Below are 22,107 nucleotides of genomic sequence, written 5' to 3' on the forward strand. Positions count from 1 at the left end.
TAACAAGAAATGATACATATAATTTGACCAAACTCATTTTTAAACTGATACAATGCATACATAATTCTGTGTACATATGAGTAAGACTTTCAATATTACCAGTAATGTATAAAACAAAGGACACCACACACATTGTGTCAAATACAAGCATTTTTCAACATTCATCTTCAGGAAAATAAACTGTTAATTATCTGCTTACCAAATATGCTAGTAGAAATATAAGCATCTTCAGTTTATCTTCTCCTTGTAATCCTTTAGTATCCATTTCTTCCAATTAAACCTTTCTCCCTTCAGAAGAATTAGGATACAAAGGAAAAAAAGGTAAGTATTTATTGTATTATTTATAGGTCACAATGTTGTTTACACCTAAATAGAGCCATATGTCCATAGTCCATAGTACTTTATATATTCCAGCATATCAGAATATGTATTTGTTAACATCATTAAAATATTCCAGATATATGCTTGCTATTTAGCTTCCAGGAATCTAATTTAGAAGTTATGCCCTTTTTAGAGGACAAGGCAACATACACAAAATTTCTATAGCTTTAATTTCCATCAAAGAATTATTAATAAATTCCATTCTCAGAATAAGACGACACTGCTACCAGCCTATATTGGAGAACTTCAATATTTGTAGATGTAGTATTTTCTAACATCTAATGTTGAACCCTAACATTTCTTGCTTGCTTGTTAGATGCCAAGTACAGAACCAACAGACAAACTACAGACAGCAGCTTTACTCTAAGTCTATTGAAACAAACTAAAATCAGCAAAACCAGCAAAAATTTTCATTGTAACCTCAGAAAAAAGAGGAAAAAAAGTCCTTAAAGCCTCGCTTAAGTACTTTGAGAAGTGTTAACAAACAAATGATAAAACACGCTTCAGAGTAGAAGAGACTGACAAAAGTTCAAGAAAAGCTGCAAAAAATTTTACAATATGAAGCAATAACAAGCATAATAAACTATAAAAATATAATAATCATTATGAGCAGAAACTGTAATCAACACAAGAATTCACATTTCATTCCATGGACATTCTAGCTAATGAATTCTAATTGATAAGAAGAAATTAAACTTAAGTGGCACTATTGGTATCCTTTGAGACAAATTACTCTTTGAAGTGTAAAAACAGCTAGTTAAAATCTGCTCAGGAAAGAAAGAACAGGGAAAGAGGTTTGTAAGGCAGACCTCTACAGGAAAGGTAACACTAATTTTGTATGGTTATTTCTCACTTAATGATGGTAATAGCCTATGGGTCAATGAAATTTATCAGATTATATGCATGTCAACATGGGTAGAAAGAAGAAATACCAACTAGTAATATAAATACACACAGATATAAAGAGGTTACTTTTTCAAAGCTAAGGAAAAAACTAAACAGAGAAATGTGAACTCAGAAATCTTAAAGAATTTCAGAGGACCTAAATATAGTGGTTTGATGTAAAAAGTACTATAGAACAAATGCAAAATGGAAAGGGAGTATCAACATACTTTAAAAGTCATTAAGCCCACAAAGTTGGTATGAGATGCTGTCAGGGCTAGTACAACAGGGAAAATTTAAAGTACACAGGAACAAAACAATTCTAGCTATAGCATACATCAAACAGTGGAGAGAAATAGTAAAATTACTATTAAAGAAACACAAAAGTTTAAAGAAGCATTTGTGATCTATGTTTAGAAAGAAACAAGATGGAAAAAAACACACCATATAAAGACAAGGTATCCTTTGGCTGATTAGTAACTGAGGATCTACTAAGTAAAGTTGGATCAGACCTAAAGCAAATTGTGAGACTTTGCACCTCAGTAACTTTGAAGAAGTAGCAGGAAGGGCTTAAGCCTGTTGTTGTTCATTTTTTTTATACATTTAGGCATGCTAGAGAAATTCAAGCATTATAACATTTTAAAATATTTAAAAAAGAACAACTTATGAATAGAAATGTAATAAATACTTTTCAATACAATCTTATGAAAAAAACATTTTTTGATTAGAGAAGACAAGATGGTAAAGCAAAAAGGATTTTGGGGAAGGGCAGCAAGAATGATATAAACTAACTAATTCAAAACATTATGCTGAAACTAAAGAGATTTGAGAGACAACTCCTATTGACTTCTTGAAACCATATTATGGTATTCTTGTGGAAAAAAAAATACTTCATATATTTTCTTACTTGCTATAGGAGGCAAAACATTACATAAGTGTGAAGTTGAAAAAAAGATGTAAATGTAGCTTTGAGTTGCTTAGACCTGAATGCCAAGTGATTATGCTAAGTTGTATGAATTTATATTCATCATATTCCTTAATAATATTCTTGTTTAAGAAATAAAACATAATACAGTTCTAATTTAATTATGTCCATATATGCATAATACTATCAACAGTTCAAAAATAGGAGTCTTTACATAGTTAAAAGTAGAAACACAAGAAGTTTATATTTTTATTTCCAGTTTGATAAAAAATTGTCAATACAAATGATTTGATTGAGCTGTACTAAGCCTAATGAACTAAAATATTGAGCTCTGGCATAATCTATACAGTCTGTACATTTTTTTGAGCAAGTCATTTAAGGTATGGAAAAATAAAGAAAATTAAGAACAGCCTGATTTACTGGCCAGCAGAAGCAGTACTTGCCATATTATTTCAGTAAAACTACATTAACTTATGTAACGAAGCCTCATTCATCTTTCCACTATGCAATAACCTGAAATTTCAATATTGTTAGCTATCATATAAGCAATTTATTAAAATTGGTACTCAAACAAAGCTAATTACATTTTTATTTTTATAATATTTTTATATTTTTACATTTTTATTTTTGTAATATTCTGCAGTCACAAGTGGATTAAGAATAAAAGTCAGTTCTTAACAGCAGGTAGTAAAGAATGACAAGCCATATTAAAAATGTTGCTGGTCAGGCTGACTGTAAGTTGTATTTCTGTTTAACATCTTTTGGAGTTGCTATATCTGTTATAAGGTGATCTTACAGCCTGTACCATAAAGATTTTTAGGATATAGCATATGGAGAAGCAAAATGTACTGGAACAACACATTTCTGTTGACTTAGGTGTGGAATTTTATTGCAACTGTGAAATATTTTCGATTGAAAAGAAATTCTACTGCCTTTATAACACTACTGCCAAATCCAACACCTTCAAATATCAGGAGTTCCAAAATACTAAAACCCAGAGTAGATTTCCAAAATCAAGTGTTTTAGAATTGGCATCAAACTATCATGGATTTTTCCAAGTCATCTTGGAATCATCCAGATCATTTTACTAGGCTTCACATTTGTTGACTTATCATTACATGTATGATGCAATCTCACAGCTTTAAGACTATGATAAGTTATCTAAAAAATATGAGATATCTTTTATAATTCATGATTCAGACCTTCTAAAAGAAGCTTGTAAATTCCTGGGCCTTAAAGTTCTGTGCACTTGAGTCGGTTTAGTAGCTCCAAAATGCATTCAGATCTTTTCAGGAGACACATATGATTGTCTGTGGTATTGTATCACTCAATTGTGCTTATTATCCTAGTTCCTTCCTACAAAGGAAAACCAAAGGTGATATACTGGCTATAACATATGAGGAAAAAAAAGGGGGAAAAAAAAGGGTGTACAATACAAGACCTCTGTTAAAAGTACAAAATAATAAAATGCTGCTTTCACGATAACATTTTGAAAAAAGTAATACAAGAGGCTAAGGCATATTAATAACTTATTGTACTGGAAGCAAGTCCCTAAGGAGACGTAACTGTGCCAACTGCTTGTTTCCTGTTTCTGTCTTCAGTTTGGTTGAAAGCTTTGCTCAAAAAGCAGACATTGCAGCACTTAATAATAGGTTGCCATAGGGCAAATTTGTTCTTTCTTGATATCAAGTGGCATTATACTCATGTCAGTTGGACATAAGCCATTTTTCTTATATGTATTCAAGTAAGAAGTAACTAGAGGAGTTTTTTGCCTCTGGAATGTGTGCCCCCAAATTCAAATTCAGTACATTTAAAGATTATTTGTTCTTGCTCAAATACTGATAATTATAACACTAAGTTCAGATATCCTTATTTTAGTAAATGAAATAAAACTATGGACACATGTTCTGAGGTCAGTGAGCCACTCCACATGCATCCTTTTGGGTTAACAGTCATAAGGTAGCCCAAAATATATCCAGAAAAACAATCAAAGATCACATACTCAAAATACAGAACTCCCATCTAGAAATACGGTCACATAGTTTTAAGATTGTGTGTGGGCTGCTACACATGCATATATATAAAGAGCGCAATACCAAGCAATATATTAGAAACATGTAATAAATGTATCATGGAAGTAGAGAATACCCAACCTTGCTTCATTCAAAATTTACTCTTACATTTACTTACTAGCCTAAGCAGTAGCCATCATTCTATTTCTTAGTCAACCTATCAGACAAATATTTGTTTCTTCTCTACAAAAAAGTAAAATTTTGCCATGAAAGACACATCACCTCAAGACTCAATAGTAGCAAAATGAAATTATGGCCTATTGGCAGGTTTCTCATACATAGAAACATCAAAACTTTGACGTCAACATCAAACATCTTGTAAGGGAAGCTTTACAATGGGCAAAGGGTCCCAGCTTCCAACCAGCTCAACTTTCCTAGCTCTTACAAATGTCCCACATCTGATTTGACACTCTTACTTGATGGCCACTTTTCCTGCTCTCCATAACACCGAGGAAGAGTGGTCTGTGAGGTTCTGGATTAAAAAAAAAAAAAAAGTGGACTGAAAATACAGTCACCTAATCTTGCCAACAGAGGTCTCTTGTATCCATTGAATAGCATCTTTGCTCCCTTCTAACTACTCTGTTTCCCACCTGCAGCTGTCAACAGTATGCAATAAAATGACAAGGACTGCCAGATGGCTTTAGCAGCATCGGTGCCCTGTGGGCAAGAAATGAGAGAAGTGAAAGAACTTAACACTGCTGTGATGATAAAGACAAAGAGAAATAGTTAGGGACCAGAACTTCCACTACATAACTGCATATTCTGCCTGATATGTCTAGAACACCTTCCCTTTACCTCCTGCCCACAACCCTTGTACTCATCCCCTTTGTGAAGTAAACGAGGTCTTGTCTGACCACATTTGCTCCAACTGCTCTGGGGAAGCTTGTGGGGGGCGGAGGGGGCACCACTGCCAAGGAGGTAGCATTCATCACATTAAATATCTTGTTGAATAAACTCATATTTTGCATAAACTGTCATACAAGAAACTGTACAAAATTAGGCAGCTATGGATTTATTCCTAGTTTTGTAACTCAGTGATAGCAGAGATTAAAACTGGAACATCACTGGATATACAAAATAAATTATCTATTTTACGTGCTAGAGGAGGAGAGAAAGGAGCTTTCCACATAACCAGGAAACATTTGTGCTCCATCTGAGTACCGTACACTTTGACTCATGTTAACTGAAGTACCTGACTTTACAGGGGTAATGATAATAATAATTTAACCACCCACCTCAAAATAAGTCTACAGTGTCTTCGCTATCATATACACTATTTACAGAATTTATGATAGCCCGTGTTAACAAAAGGGTATAATCAGCAAAATTTGAGAACAACCTGCATAATTCATCCTTGGTTTTGCTACCTACAGTGCTGGTAAAATGATGTAAAACAGCTCATCATCCATGTTCTTCCACATATCCTGACTAACATTAATTAGAAATTACAGTGAAATGTGGTGTGATATGGTGATATTTTTCCTACATCAAAACAAAGCTTTTTACAGGGTCAGAGCCTGTGACTTCTAACTCTCACAAGAACTCCTAATCCCACTGAAGTTGATGAGGCTACTCATACAAATAACGAACAATTTTGTGCTTCGAGATTCGAATCATGGTATATAATGTTGCTCCTTTTGTTTAATACAGCTCACTCGTCTCAGCTTCTAGAAGACACTAGTTTGCTGGGTGAAATCTCAGTGTAGAGCTTCCTTTGGACATATTTATATTTATATGAGTGAATAAGTACAATAAAAAGGGGAATGCCAATACGACGTTCATATTCCATTTCATACCAGAATGTACTGTTAGTTCTTTTCTAAAATAACTTTTAGTGATCATATACTATAAAACATTGAGTGGGTTAATGTAGTAACTACTGCAATGGTGCAGTGCTAATGTGCTACATTCATGCAAGACACCCTTTAGCTGTTTTGGAGGCTAGGTAAGGTTTTAAAAAGCACAGATGCAGGTTACTTTGACCAGCATTGTCTCTTATTAGGATTGCAACTGTCAATACTGAATGTGGAAACTGAGTAAAAGTAATTTATTACCTCCTTAACTGACAATCTAAGTCTCTTATTACTGAACTAGTAAATAATAGTGTAATTCTGAAATATTATTAATTATTGCAACAAAATCAGTTTACTTCTATTTTAAAAAAGCTTGCTGACACAGTAGAAAGCTTCCAGTTAATGCATCTAACTTGTCTTAAACATGATGGTGAAAGCATGCTTGAAAGAGATTACGTAGCAGTTAACAAACCTGCTCACAGACTGAATCAATCTGCCACTTTTGCTCATATTAAATGCTACTGGACTCCTTTCCTACTTTATATGAATGTTTTTAATCTAATTATTTGTAAGCGTAAAAACAGTAAACAGGTATTAACCATAAAGACTTCCCATGACTATCAAGCGAACTAAAGCTTTCAGTCCCAGGGCAGATTAATGGAGACAGACATCACGAAAGGAAGTTAAACAATCAAAGGCTTTTCAAAGCACCGTAGCTGCAGCTTTTCGACGCCGTGCTAGCCACGAAAAAGAAGTTACTAGCTTCTGTTCTCCCGACTCCAGCTCCAAATTTTCTGAAGCAAACGGCAACTCATCTGCGCGGCAGACAAGAGGACAGCCCGCGAACAAACCGTCCGTCCTCCAAGGGCTTTTTGTTCGCCTCCCCCCGGAGAGCGGAGACGCTGCTCCGGGGCTGTCGAGATCCGCAGCAGCCGCAGCGACGACTGCCCCGCGGCGCCCCGCACGCCCCTGCGCCCTGGGGTGCCCCGGCACAGACAGGCCGGATCCGCCCCGGAGAGGCTCCACGCCAGGCCGGCGGCCCCAGGGGTCCGGGCGCGGTGAGGAGCCCCCCGGCGCCGCGGGGAGCGGGGCCGCCCCTGCTTCCCCGCCCGCGGCCTCGCCTGCAGCCTCCCCCCTGCCCGCGGCGCCCGCTGCCGCGAAAGGGCCCGGCGCTCGCCGATGCCCAGCGGGTTCGGCCCCTGGGTCTCCGGCGCACCCACCTGCCGCCATCCGCGGCGTGCTCGCTGGCCCGGCCGCGGTGCTGGAGGTGGCTCCCGGCGCCAGCCCGCTGCCCGTGCCGCCGCCGCCGCCTCTGCCCGGCTCGCTCCCTCCTTGGCCGCCTCTCGCCAGGGCTCTCCCCGTCGCCTAGGCAACGCCGCGCCGCTCCCCTCCCTCCCTGTCTAGAGGGGCCCTGCTCAGGTGACCGGAGCCAGCCAATCAGCAGCCCGCGGCCCACGTGCCCCGTGGCGAGCAGGCGCGCGCGCCCGCCGAGGCGGGAGGTGGGAGGGAGGGGCTGCGCGGCCGAGGTGGCGGCCGTTGGGCAGTGGCCGCTGGGCAGCGGCGCGTCGCGCGCCTGCGGGCGTCGTGTGGCTCCCGGCGCGGGGGGAGGCCGTTAGCGCCTGCCGCCTCAGGGGCGGTGAGGGACGTGGGTGGCCTTGAAGGAGCTGTGCTCCTGCCTCTTTTCCTTGTGGGGAACTGCGCGTGTCCTGCTTAGGTCTCCTCTCTGCCAGGAGGTGTGTGGCTGGCGGTCAGTGGTGGAGCACGTGTTGGGCTGGGTGTTGCTAAGCTGGGGTGAATTACAGATGGGGTGCCAGGGGAAAAAAAAATGGAAAAACTTCCTTCTAATGCAAGAATCAGTCTAAAGCACTGCTCAGGTCCCTTTTATCCCACCAGGAGGATGGAGCAGATTTATTCTGCATGTTTGTGTGGTCTGCTGCAGGCTAGGGCTGCCACCCTGTCTCCAGAGGTGGCCTGCACTTTGGTGGCTGCAGTCTTGGTGTGACTGATCTGCCTCCATAGGAGCCTTCTTATGGCATCACTGAAGCGTTGGGCTGCTGCTAAATGGCTTGGGCAAAACTCATTGCTGCTCTTCATCCAGAAGGCAGGAGAAGGAGGTGTCCTGTAACTCACCACCCAGTGCAAAGTCCTTTCCACTTATCCCACCTGCAGACAACAATGGAAGAGTCCTCTGAAAATGTACAGAGAACCTGTCTCTTTTCCAAGGTACTGTTAAACAGCTTTTTTTCCTGCCAGCTCAAGGTCTGAAATAGTATTTTTGAGGTACCCCAGCTGTAAGGATATTGTCAGTACCAAATGTTAGTTCAGAAATCCAGTCCTTCCCAGAGAATAAATCGTTCACAGTAGCTAGAAAGGGTGTAGTTTACTGGTATTAACTGTAAGGTGAATTAGGTGTTCTGTTGGGTCAGTGATGCTCCAACGTTGGGAAAACCAGTCTTGGAGAACTTGATCAAAAAACTACTATTGCAGGGATTTTATGTTAGTAGTTTTATTTCTAATGAAAAACTTCATGATATCACTACAGTGTAAGCAATTGTATGAAGACACTAGGAATTGTTTTAGGTTCTGAAGAGGGTGAACTAATGGCTATACCTGACAGTAAAGCGTCTTCAAAATAAGTAGAATTTTGGGGATTTTCTCACAGAGATAAAATTTTGGAGTTTGCCTGCCCTGTGGACTTCATAAGCAGCGCTTATTGAAATACAGCTGGTTATCTTTGAAGAGGTAAATAGTTGCAGCAAAATGAGTTGTTTTACATTAAAAAAAAATTAATTCAGAATATACTGTTTTGCCTTTTTTTTTTTAGGGTCTGCAAAGAACTTTTTTCAGTACTCTTGCCAGAAGGAGCTCTGTAGGAGCCTGGAATTTCTGTGAGGAATGACACACACTAGTACAAAGGCGGTGCATCTGTTGTGAATGGCAGCTGTTGCACAGCGCTGAGAATTCCATATCCTCTTGCTATTTACAGACAACTGTTTTGTATCTTATCTGTTTTGTACAGACACCTGTAAAATGTACTAAATGAATTTTTCTTAGTGGAGTCACCATCTGTGTTTCAGATACTCATTTTTAAGTAGTATAGCTAGACAAGTATGTTAAAACATCCCAGAGTTCTTTTTAAGTGTTGACTAAACACTGAGGATTACCATATAAAGATACATTAAGGCTTTCTCATCACTCACAGGGAGTTACTATGCCTATGAATTAAGAGCAGCATGTAGTCTGTAACATTGAAGCTTAAGTCCCTATTGTAGTATGTAAAATTTTTCCACTAAATGTAAAACGGATGAGTTAATTCCATTTATCATTAAAAGATGTTGAAAATTGCAGGGGGTCTTTTGTTTTAAATCATGATATTTCTTCTAAGGAAATGGAAGACAGTAAACTGTTAGAACAGCTAACACAGATGAAAGTAGAGAAATTCCCACTACAGTAGGGAAAGCAGAAAAGAAATAATTTAGAAAGTAGTTTCAGCTGACCCCTTTGATAAAACTATGTTGCGTGACATATCTGATGTGGAAACAGAAATTGTACAGCAATAGGAAGTTGTTATCTCCATATCTCAAATGCTAAGACAGTTCCCCGAGTCAACTGTGAGACAGATCTACTCTTGTTATGACAGCTGTTGGAAACTGATGTCAGTATAACTGTACAATGTCTTTTGATAGTCTTAACTATTACAAACCTTAAAATATGTTTACGATGTTATCTAAGACATTTTGTTTGGAAATGGCTCTATTTATAACCAAGAATTGCTCAAGCTATTTTAATAAATAAATGATATTTATACTTGTGAGTTTCCTAGTCAGATTTGCTTGAAAAAGCATTGTGAACTTTTTCTTTCTGAAGACTTAAGCCTGAGGATTAATTAATGTTTATACAGCACTTTGCAAAAGCAAAGTATTAAGAGCCAAGAATTATTATTATTTCATCTTTAAAAGTCAGATCAATGAAAGGCTAAGCTGTCACAGTACTGCTTTTTAAAATAACAGAAATGCTGAAAATCCCTCCTCTCTCCCCCCTCCCCCCCAGTACTTAAAGATGTCCAACTATAGTTTCATTTTAGTCTCACTTTCATATAGACATGCAAAGATTTTTTTCAGTTTAAATGGGTTAATGTTCATCTGTGTTTAAATGTGTGGGAAAATTACATAAAATCCTGGGAACTTTTTACATAATAAAGGATCTTTATTTCCTAAATGCAGTTTTAGGGCCTGAATATTGCAAATATTTACATATGGAAGTCCTACTGATCACTGTAATATATCTGATCTACTAGTGTTACCTCTGTGAGCAGCTTTACTCATTTGTGTGATTGTAGGATCAGATCCTTACAGTGATAGTTTAATTTTTTTTGACTCACAAGGCACAATGTAGCTATCTTGACTCCTGATGAAAACTAAAAAAAATCCTTGCACTACTTTTTAAATTTGCTCCTCTTTCCACTTCACAGCAAATAGAGGTATGGTTTAGAAACAATTTTCCTCAGAAAATGAATATGCGTGTTAGAAAACTAGCAACAAAAAGGATTAGAAGGGTGGAGAAGCTGATGGATAAAGTATAGATTTTGCTAATAGAATTAAAAATAAAATAATCTAATAATTCCAGGTTACAGAAACCTGCTTTAGTACATCACTGTCATTTAAGGAAAAATACTAAATTTTGCTTTGGCTATGCCTTCAACAATATTCTTCCTTGACAGCTAGCTATACACACATTATTCATGCAGTGCTAATTACTTTCCTTATAATGTAATTGACTTGTTAAGTCAGAATATGAATTAATTGGTGGTATAGAAAAGTAAATGATACTAAGTCAGGCCTAGTTAATCTGAATCTGGCATATTATCTCTTGATAGTCAGTAAATTTTAAATTTATATATACAAATATATTTTTAATTAGATAGAAACAAAGTTTCCAGGCTGACTAATGAAAATTGACTGCATTTGTCTGGAAGTGCTGATAGCTTAATCTTATTCAGATGTAAGCAGACTGTTAAAATTTGATTTTGCATGTTACAATGCAGTATACTGAAGTATGAACATTTGGGGCATTCTGTGGACTGATAAACTTTCTAGAGAATAGGTTTTTTTAACAATCCTTCACAGCTCTCAGTTATGCTGACTTTCAGCTGCATTTTGTTAATAAACAGATGTACTTCAAATTTGCATACACTCAAATTTACATTTAAGAGTAGATATTTAAAGTTGCTATTTTTAAAGAACCCATCATCCACCATTGAGACTTTACTTTCAAAGAGCTCAATGTCTGAAATGTTGAACTTCTTTGCAAATCTGGCCCCAATTATGGGTTTTAAGCACTTCTGAATATCTAAGTTATATTTAAATACCTACAGAGGGGGCTTCAGTCTTTTAAGATTCTGGCTCCAACTACAGGCACAGAACACTCACAGGTTTGGCCCAAACTTATCTTAAAATCTGGCCCTTTTAAAATAAGACCGCAAATGTGTAGTGAATAATCTCAACTTCTAATAACTCTTCCTTTATAATGAAACTCCAGAGTAGATGTCTGTCATTTTCTTAAACACAGTATGTGTTCATAAACATGAATTGGAGGAAAAGGATATAAAACATTGGGAATGGAAATTGTTTCACTGAAACAGGAGCAGAACTTCCATGGAGCTCAGTAAAACCAGGTGTTTGCTCTACATAAGCTGAAGGTTTCTTTGAAATCTTTATTAAAATGCCTTAAAGGAAATTTCTATCATCAGGTTAAAATGTCACTTTTATTATCAAGGTTTCTTTTCATATTTGATAGTTGAACTATCATCTCCTTAATGTTGAAGTAAAAACTTTTCTCTTTTGTATACAGCGATGTTATATTTATAAACTTAGTTCAAATAACTTGTGGCAGAGGAGACTCATTATCTCAAGTATGCAATTATTAAGGTTGAAAGTGTTGCTTGAAGAAGGCAGTGTTTAATAAATGCACTGAGAGCAAATAAAGTATATACACTATGTAGGAAATATGACTGATCTCTTCTTAGAAAATAAATATTCCTCTAAATCCTTGATACTTGTATTAAAATATGACTGTACAAAACCATAGACAGTTGGAATGAGCAGTGCACACCAAAATATTATATACCCCCAAAATATTGCTTCAGTTTTTAATTATCTATATATTCTATATAGCCTGTTCTCAATATAGTTCTGCATAACAGTTGCAAATGAAAATGCTGTAAGTTAACATTCTTATATAATCTTTCAAACTGTGTACACAATGATGTGTACTTTTACTGTTTATGAGAAGCTTTGTAATTAATTAAAATCTTGCAATACAGAACTGAAAAAAATACAAAATCCAGTACCTGTTATCTGATGAAGTTTTCCAATGCCCAGGCTTTCTGCAACTTAATTTCACACTGCCAGAGCTTCTGTGTTAAATGCTTTTAGCTCCTTTAAAAAAAAAAAAAAAAAAAAAAGTATGTCAGCACAAGCCCAGACAAACTCCAAATCCGGGAAAATAAAATTAACCATGCAGATCAAAGGCAGACGAGCACTGAGACCAAATGCCTGTAATCTGATCAGTGATCAGTTGCCATACATCAAAGGCAGTGCTTTGGAGAGGAAAAAGAGCTCCTTTTCCAGCAGGTACTTGCACTCTTAAATTCTGCCTTTCAGTGCTCTGGTTCTTTTGTTAAAAATCGATCACTAAGGTTTTTTTCCTTTCCTTTCTTGTGCTGGGAGAATGCACATGATTCTTAAATGCTTAGAGTTGAGTGGCTGGATCTGTAGCTTTTCAGTTCCCAAGCTGTGTTGTGGATTGTGTGTTGGAAGCGTTCCCCAGTGCCAGCGGGTTCCGCTTTATCCCTTTCATCTCCCTGAGCTGCAGATCCCATGACATCATTCAATGCTGTGGGACTGGTTAGAGAGCTATAATACAGCCTGTGGGGGAATACAGCTACAGAGCAACAAGAGTTTGCATGATTTCTAATCAGGTTAGTCCATTGTAACAAACCCAAGGCTCACTTCAAAGTTTCCATTATATTAAAGTTACCTCCTAAGAAGGGAGAATAATGTAGGTATAAGGTTTTCTTTGTACAAAAAGATGCTTTATAATTTTCTCTGCAGCAGGAAGTTACACTTTTGTATGAAGTTCTGGAAATCAGACATGCAGGTCACTTTGCTAGGCAGCTGTAACAAATGACAGAAACCTACTTTTGCTTGCCTCTTTATTGAGGTCTGGAGCAGAGAAAAGGGTGTATTTTGAACATTGGAGCTGGCTTTCTACAGTGGCAAAAACAAGCACAATAGAGCATACTCTTAGTCTTTAGTTTATGTCCTCCCTGCTAATTACTGTGTGGCCTTTTGCAAATCATTTTGTTTGGGCTTGATTTATCTGTGGCTCATAATTCCTTTATGTAAATGAGCCATAAAGCAGCCATAAGTAACCCTCAGAAGCCTTTTAGTATAAGGGCATTTCCAAGCCGGGATAGATTCAAAGTGGTCACATTATCCTGTCAGCAGAAGGAGGCTTTTGCGGGGAGTAAAAGGATATTGACAGACAGTTTCTGTGTCGCTGCAGATTATAGCCCCAAGAGTGGTTGAAGAGGTCCACAGAAAGCAGGAAAATTTGTAAGATTGCCATGACTTGCACTGTTTCAGTACAGAGAAAATGCAGAAGTAATGTGCAACTGAATTTCATTTTCCCTGATCTAAGGCAAAGTTAGCTTGTGGCATATAGGTTAATTTAGCCCTGTGTACTTCAGCTGTTAGTAAAACATACAAATATCAAGCAGGATGGCTTTTAGGATGGTCAGCCATGTTGAAGATATCCCAGAAGTTCTCATAAATGTATCCCCCATTCTTTGGGTACACCACATGTGCAGATGAAAGTGATATAAGCATGTCAACTGGTAGCCATCGGTAGATTCCTGCAAATATGTCCACACTGAGTAACCGAGAATTCATTAAAAGGCAAAAGTAAATAGAGCAAATGTGCTAGTCACGGCTGCTTTGAGCATTAAAAACAAGAGTAAACAAACAGCATGTAATGTGCATTGGGTAGTCCAGAGCAAGAGTGATAAAGCGAGTGTCTTGCTGAGATTCCTCCTTGCATGCCCTGCGTGCAGGCTGGAACCGCCTCCCTCTCGTTGCTGGCCCCCTGCCAACGAAAGGCGGGTTTGTCCAGCTCCTGCTTTCGCAGCCTGTGGGCTGCTGGCCCCTCTCCTGCAGCTCCCCGCCAGGCTGCGTCCCCCACTGCCCCGAGCGCTCCCTTGGCCTGGGCCGTTCTTATTTCAGAGGCTCCTTAGGTGCTTTTGCTGCACTTGGTAGATTAGGGAGCCTTCTGCTGGCTGGAGGATGTACGGTGGCTAGCATCAGGCCTAATAGTGAGCACCGTGTATCCCCGTGATATAATTAACATCTCCAAAAAGCTTTGAGATCCTTCTAAGGGATGCTGTACAGTGTACTGTGTTGTTAGTTGGACATAGTTTAAATAGTGTTTTGAATTGTCTCTCCAGGTAGGCCTTTGGGGGATGTTCTGGTAACTGAGATGGAGGAGATGTGTTGCAGGTACAAAGGAGTATCATGCAGGAAATGAATTGACTTTCAGGAATATACTGCTGGAAAAATATGTAAACAAACCATAAATTTTTGTCTTTAATTTGCACTTCCAACTATCATAAATAAAAGAAAATTATTCAAGCTTCTTACTTCTATTTTAATGTTAATTTGTGCTCTTCTGACATACAGCTTCCCCCTACTCACTGCAAGATTACTTGATTACGGTCCATTTGTTGTCTTCATGGTAAAACTGGAAGTGCTTAAGTTTAAGTAAATTTTATAGGTGAAATAAATTTTACAGATGATCTGTACAGAACTGAAATAACCCTTTTCTGTTAATTTTTAAAGGTGCTTTTCTTTAAGAACAATATCATTCACAAAAAGCACCTTTTAGTTCTCTGTGTTTTAAGTAAAAGCAAATCCTAAAGGGCTGTTAGAGGTCTTTGATCTTTCTTTTGTACATATCAAAAAGAGAAGTAAGGTTAATTATTACCAATTTAACCTCCTAAAGCTTAAGTATTGCATTTTGCATTTATAACACTATCTTTCACTGTGGAGCCAGTGGCCTGAACAAGCTGCCATTTCCTATTGTACAGCTGCCTCAAAATTTGACCAAAGTGTGTAATAATAATAATAGTCGGTATAATTCAGTATTTTTCCAAAGATTGACAATCATCTTTTCTCTTTGCATAAAATGAAGATAACACATATATATTGTGACTTGCATAAGGGATACAACAGACTAGTGCCAGAGCTAGAAATAGGACCTATGTAACATAACACTCACTTATACGTTCTGATCATCAGCTCATGCTTCCTCTTGAAGTCACTAATCCAGCAAAGCATTCAAGCACAAGTGGTCTGAGTAAAATCCGTTAGACTGTTCAGTAGAGGTTAAATTCTAATCACTGAAATTACTGAGGTAGAATCTGATCTGAAATTACTGAAATTGGGTATCCAGCTTGTATTTATTTTTATTTGTCTGAAAAGCTGCTCTAAAATAAATGTCTTTTTACTGTATGAAAACAGAGAGAGGGACAGAGCTGTCTCTGAAGTCCTGCAGAGGGAGATGCTGTCTTCCTAATTCATTGCTCAAACTTTTCTAAACTTAGAAAGGATCTCCATTGAGACTTACTTAGTAGTTTTACCTTTCTCTTTTTGCTATGTAAGCAATCCAAGAAGGTTGCCTAATTATTCTCCTAAAGGTTAGGCAAGAGTTAGGCTCATAAGTTAGACAGGTTAGATCCAATTTTAGGAGTTTATAAGGAGAACAGAACCCAGCCCAAGGCTGCTACTCATGCTTACAGTGTTTTGTTGGATCAAAGCTATAAAAGATAGTTAGCCGGTAGAAGTGGCAGCTCTGGGGAGATGATTCTTAAATATAACTAAATCATGAGAAAAATGGTTTGTAGGTGTAGTTGTGCTTTTTGAAAAAAAATGCTGTATTAGTTATGTAGTATCACCTTGAAATAGTCAGCAGTTGTTCCTAAATGTCTTGGATCAGCTGATCTTTGAAAACGTACAAAAATTTTCATGGAGTATCATGTGCTCCTATCAAACAACTGCAGTGGTTATGCAAACCCCTGCCACATGCTCTTCTGGTATTCATGCTGTGCCTAACACATTTGTATCTTATGCATCATATGATTTATCATGTTGCTTTATATACAAGCTCTCTGCACACATAGTGATAAGCATGCATCAATTCATGGTACCCCTTGTGTCTCCCTTCCTTTACATCAGTCCATAGGAGCTCCAACATGGTTCAGGGAAGAAGTCAGGAATCACGATCACAGCAGATGCAGTGCCACCATTAAAGCACACTTGCTGGCCATGCTACCATCTTTCGTGCTACCCACAGCCTTTTGAACTGTGGTGCAGATATTGGACACACCATTACAAATGTCAAACTGGCAGCACCTGAACATTTGCAAACTTTCATCATGCACATCTCCTGGGGTGACTGTGTCATGATGATCAGCCATGGGCTGCCAGACCATTTTCATAGCCTTTTGTGACAGGTCAGCACTGGCTCTGAAGCAGCAGTTGCCCTTCTAGGCCCCAGTTGTTGTAAGAAGTGTTGATCATCGCCTTCCTAAAGAATTAGGGGGATATCATTCCATGAAACTGTACAGTCCCATGCTCTGGAGAGATGTTTTAGAAGACGCAGACCTATCCTACTGCATGATATGCATTGCCATCTTGATAGAATCTTAATACCCTGTTCCTGCCACAGCACATGGGTGTCGTTAGTCCAGGTATTGCTGATACCTACTCCCACTCTCTCCTACTCTGCTTGCAATCTCCTTGATAGTCACTGCCTGTAGTTTTACTGCTTACAATCCCTTTGATAGTCACAAGGTTCATAAAAACTTCAATTACAGAACCTTTAGGCAGAAAAATCAAGACCCTTTGGCATTTCCTGAAAGACTGGCTCACTGTTATCACAGAGTATGTCATCAGACTCGCTATAACCTACAACACTCTACACAGTCATTGCAGAGCAATTTGTTCTAGTCTAACACTAGTTTTGGATGTAGCCCACGTAACTTTTGATTTTTATGGAAGAAGCCATATCTGCTGCTTTTGTATGCTGCAATGACAGGTCTTTGCCTACGCAAGTTATGAGGAGAAAAGAGTTTGGGTCTCCCTCTCTTGAGTTCTGAATCTGACAGTTTACCTGGGTTTTTCCTGTGGCTCTTCACAGCACCCAGCTTTGACTGAGTCCCTCATGGGTACTATAAGATCTAAGGAAAATGGAGATTTGGTGTCCTTGGCTTACCAGAAGAATCACTCTAAGGGAATTGTCAAGGGCATTCCTGCAACTAGACAATGCAGAAGGCTGGGAATTTGGCTTTGAGGTTGTCCTCGAGGATAATGTAGATGCTCCTAGGAAGTACTAGGTAATTCACCTGTTACTGGGAATCAGAAATTGTGGTTTTATTCCCAGTTCTATCACATGGGTATGACTTGAGGCAAATCACTTTTTCTCACTGGATTAGATCTTCGGTTGTGTAAGCTATAGCTGAAGTGAAATCAAAAGAGCAATGACAGTTTATGGCAGGTGACCATCCAGTCCCCTGTATGTTTTCCTGTTTCTTTAAATATAATGTAGATAGATAGTTGTTTGTAATGATGTACTTGAAACAATACACAAAAAATTCTGTATGAATTACAAACCAAAATCTAGCACTGAAGCTTCCAAGGCTTCTACATTTAAAGAATTCTTGAAGAATAATATGCATCCCTGGAGCACTAGTGCACTTCTCTCTTCACTATTCACTGAAGTTTCACAGGCCTTAGCTGTTCTTGATCACATCTTGGCAGCCAAAGAACTGCGTCATTGTGATTGATCCTTGTCCCTCTTTTACATTGGGCTTTTCACTTGTACTGAAATGATCCACTGTGATTTTCTACCTGTTACGGTTACTGAAGCTCTCTGCACCAGCATGCAAACTTTAATAATGTCATATGCTTTTCAGAGGTGCTGGTAGAGTTATGTCAATGAGATTCCCCAAGGCTGTTAGAGCTAGATCAGCAATGCTGTTAATATAGCTAAAACAGGAGAATTTGATAGACCTATGATTTTGAAATTTGCATTTCAGAAGCCAAAGGATGTTTTTGAAGCACTATCTTTCAGCCTACTTTAAGTAATTCATGCCTTTCTCTTCAGAACACGTTATTATCCAGTGTTTAATCTTCTACAGCATACTAAATTCTCAACCAGGTTGTACCATGTTTTGCTAGATGCTGCAAAAAACGTAGTATCGAAAAATGAAACCCGAAAAACAACCCCAAACCTAAATCCCCAAGTCCCAAGGATATTCTGTTGAAGAGACAAGAAAAAGCAGGGTAGGTGGGATGGAAGGGAACGGAGAAACAAATCTGATATGGGCAATTAGCTGATCAGCAGTAGAGATCATAGCTGGCTACCTGCCTCGTCATTATCAAACCATATGTTTAGAAGTATTCCCTTAAGGCGACTCTAGCAAACAATTTCTAAAAGATCATGAAGTTAATTTCAACAAAAAATGATGTTCTTATTTTAGACAAAGTGATGTTTATAAATAGCTATGTCTGATCACAGAGAGACTGCAATCACATGACCACTTTTCTGTCTTCAAACGTTTGTTCAGTTTTGGCCTTTCTTTTCACTTTGTAGTTCAGAATTTTCCCCACTTAAATAAAACACCCTCAGTCTAATTCACAGATTTTGTATCACTTCTCCCTTCCCCTTCCCTTTTTTCTGACAGTCTTAACCAGAATTGGCCCTCTTTCCCAGACCTTTTTCATCTTATAATCAAGAACAAACTAAGAACAAGTTTACTACTTTTTAAATTAATGCTCTATTATTTAATATTTTCTAAAATACTGTTCTATACCATAACTTTGATTCAATGTCCTATTTAGTGAAGGCATAAACCTGTAGAAATGTAGTAGGGAGGAACCTCAGCTAAGACGTATAATTTTGCTGGACTTCTATCAGTGCAGAGCTGCTAAGGATGCAAGTTACATTCACTGACTTGTCATTACTCTGAGATCTGGGAGTTCAATGTAATAGTTCATGTTAAACTCCATACTGCCTACATCAAATTCTATACTCCCAAGTACATATACTGCAAGCACAAATTAAAATTCCTCTGCTGAGCAGCATCGATTCCTTTTCAAATTCCTGCGAACACTTACTACCTCTACAGTTAAGATCCTAAGAGCCTGAACTTAATCAGTCAAAAGTTGAGATCTTTTTGCAAAGTACAAAAGAGGGAGAGAGTTGAGGCCTCTGTTAACAGAGCAGTTGAAGAAAACTTTGTTACAAAAAGTTATCCCTATAACAGAATGCTTGTATGGCCTTACCTTTAAGCACAGGACTTAAGTATATGCATATTTCTGAATTGGGGCCTAGCCCATACATCATCTGTGGGGATTCAAGCATAATGAGAACTAGTCTTTCCTCAGGACATGATGTAGTAACTGACTTGTGGAGTAGCATTAGTATAACGTTTGGATGACTTTTTCCTCTTAGAGAAAGAGAAAGGTAGGTTTATTCAAAGAAATTAAGGAAAAGAAGACCTACAGAAATACATACCACTCTTAAAGAGGTAGCTTTGGTAAACAGTGCTAATATATTAAGTAGCTATCTGAACAGAGTCAGTATCTTAGAAGAAACGGTAACTAGATCTAATCTCTAACCAGTTCTCTGCAGTCCCAGTTGCAATATATCATTTTTCATATATTTTATTTTGAAAGAGTTGACAGATTTGATTATTTTTCCTTTTTTTTCCCCCTGGCTAGAGATGATAAACTGTATTTTGCCTGTTCGTTGTGTTAGAAGCTACATCCTACTGTCTATAAGAAATCTTGCATGTTAGCCACAACCATAAAAATGCCAAAAGAATAAGGAAACAGATAAACAAAAGAGCATAAGTAATAAAAGGGATCAGGCTCAGCTGATACTTGCTGCCAGATTTTAAAGCAGATGGTTTTCTTTTGACATTCATCTGTTTTTAGTCTACAGTACTGTATCTAGTTTGACACACATTTCCGAGCTCATGATTTGTAAACCTTTCATATATTTTCCCTGGATATATTGTTACACTTTTTGTCACCTTAAATCTCTTTCTTACGTTCTTCCAAAAAACAGAGAGCTATGTAAAGAAAAGTTAAAAACAAGTTAAGCACAAAAGACTGAAAAGACTAAAAGAAGATGACTCAGGAAATTCAATGATGGGTTTTAATACTATCTATCTTCAAAGTAATAATATAAATGATAAGAGGTCAACGTTAAAAAGTTTGTAGAAAAAAGAGCAATGGTATGAAGCTAAACAGGAAAAAAATAATCAGGAAAATAAATACTCCTTATCATGATAGCAGTTTATCATAGGAAAGGTAACAAAAAAATCCGTAGTCAAGATTGCTATCACCTAATGCACATGAATTCCTCACTGAAATTCCACAGAAAAATCACTTCTTAAAAACTCTTTATTCTGTGAAATACAGCCTTGCATAACAAAATGTTTTATTTATTTATTTTTGCGTGATGCACATACTTTCTCTCGCAATGGCAAGCTAATTGGGTGTGGATCCATTATTATTTGCTATATTCCAGTTTCTGACCTATTCTATGTACTTCAGCATTAAACACATACTTTTATCAAGGAATAAACTAAATGTTACAGAAAGGCCAATAACATCAGAAACATGATAATGGCCCTATTGTTCTGCAACTTAACTGCCTGTTGTGTGAAGCAATACTCCCTTTTATGTGTTCTGGACCTGGTACCTTCTCATTTCTTTTGATACCTGCGAGTTCTTATAATAAAAGGAGTAAGGAATACTTGTTCCATACCAACATGTGAGAATTTATTTAGATTTTAAATAATCTTTGTTTTTCCACCTTAGAAAACATTGTAATAAAACTACTGCCTCATTTGGCACTTGAATTGAAGGGCTCCATCATCTATGAGACTTGGTTCCCCAAGACCACAGTAAATGTCTGGACTAAACCTTATGCCCTGTAGCACTCCTGGCCCAATTGTGTGTTCATGCAACAGTGTTGATTTCAAAGAAAATAATCTCTCAGCAACTGTTGTAGATAGTAGTAAAAAATTGGAGATACCAACTTACATCAAAGGGATCAGGTTCAGAGGGAATCAGAGGCCTGGGCAAGAAGCATCAGAAGTGTCAGAGAAGGTCAAAGATAGCAGGTTGGGAGCCTGCTGCAAAGGGAAAACCAGTTATTTGGGGAGCTGCAGATTTGGTAAGCAGGAACAGTGTGGGGATGAAGTCTAGAGGAGGTCAGTAGTAGCTGCAAGATGGGAATGGATCTATAGGTTAATGAAGGTAATATACTGAGATCACAGTAATATCTTAGTAGAAAGTGTTACCAGAAATTTTAGGCTCTCACAGTACGCAGTAATCACAATACAAGTCTTGTGTTCAGCTCTTCCTGCCCCTACAGCGTCTGGCCCTACCCTGCCCGCCCCTGCGTGTCCCTTGCGGCCTGGGGCAGGTGCCTCTCTGCTCCAGCGGCAGAAGGGACAGAGGCTGGAAGCTCTCTGTCTTCTCCCTTTTTCTCTGTCCTTTCTCTGTTCCCCCTCCCCAGAGCAGACCAGAGTTTGTAGGAAATCTATATGTCCTAGCAGGGGAGTGGTTGATGAAAAGGGTTGCTTTGGGGTAGGAGAGCCAAAAGAAATGAATGTAAAGGAGGTCACGGTGCTCAGAGAACCAGGCTGTATTGCAGCATCCACCATGGGAGTTTATTTTGAAGGAGGGATCCTGGTTCCTCAGTGAAACCAAAGTGGCTGCTCTGGAACTGCACTGACCATTTGTGCAAAAAGTATAATAACACTGAAACACTTACGACCTCATGGTACTGATTAGGTATCACTGAAAGGTATTAGGTATTCACTGAAAGATTCAAAAAGTGTCACTCATTAGTACTACAGGAAAGATGTGTATGAAAGGATCTCTGAGACTGATTTGTTCTTATTTCCTACTGGTCTTCCTGA

The 22,107-nt window shown here is 38.3% G+C and overlaps 1 protein-coding gene and 1 long non-coding RNA gene across 5 annotated transcripts in view; one reads left to right on the forward strand and one right to left on the reverse strand.

Moving 5' to 3' along the window:
• Window positions 1–12,846, reverse strand: part of TNFRSF19 (TNF receptor superfamily member 19) — a 62,140-nt gene extending 49,294 nt beyond the window's left edge. Inside the window, exons 1-3 of one of the 4 annotated variants that reach the window (XM_026108826.2) lie at window positions 12,639–12,846; window positions 12,403–12,490; window positions 200–288 (exon numbers count right to left, since the gene is read on the reverse strand). In XM_026108826.2, the coding sequence (XP_025964611.1) occupies window positions 200–265 (66 nt within the window). In that variant the 5' untranslated portion in view covers window positions 266–288; window positions 12,403–12,490; window positions 12,639–12,846. Of the gene's footprint in view, window positions 1–199; window positions 289–3,390; window positions 3,545–7,273; window positions 7,440–12,402 lie in introns of those variants that run through there. The other 3 variants (XM_026108829.2, XM_026108825.2, XM_026108828.2) reach the window with 3 other exon arrangements.
• LOC112988362 (uncharacterized) lies at window positions 8,033–9,860 on the forward strand. The gene is made up of 2 exons (XR_003260517.2): window positions 8,033–8,276; window positions 8,878–9,860. It is a non-coding gene; the product is annotated as an uncharacterized LOC112988362 (long non-coding RNA).
• Window positions 12,847–22,107: the final 9,261 nt, after the last annotated feature.

The sequence above is a fragment of the Dromaius novaehollandiae genome, chromosome 1 (assembly GCF_036370855.1).
Source record: "Dromaius novaehollandiae isolate bDroNov1 chromosome 1, bDroNov1.hap1, whole genome shotgun sequence".
In the NCBI taxonomy this organism is placed as follows: Eukaryota; Metazoa; Chordata; class Aves; order Casuariiformes; family Dromaiidae; genus Dromaius; species Dromaius novaehollandiae.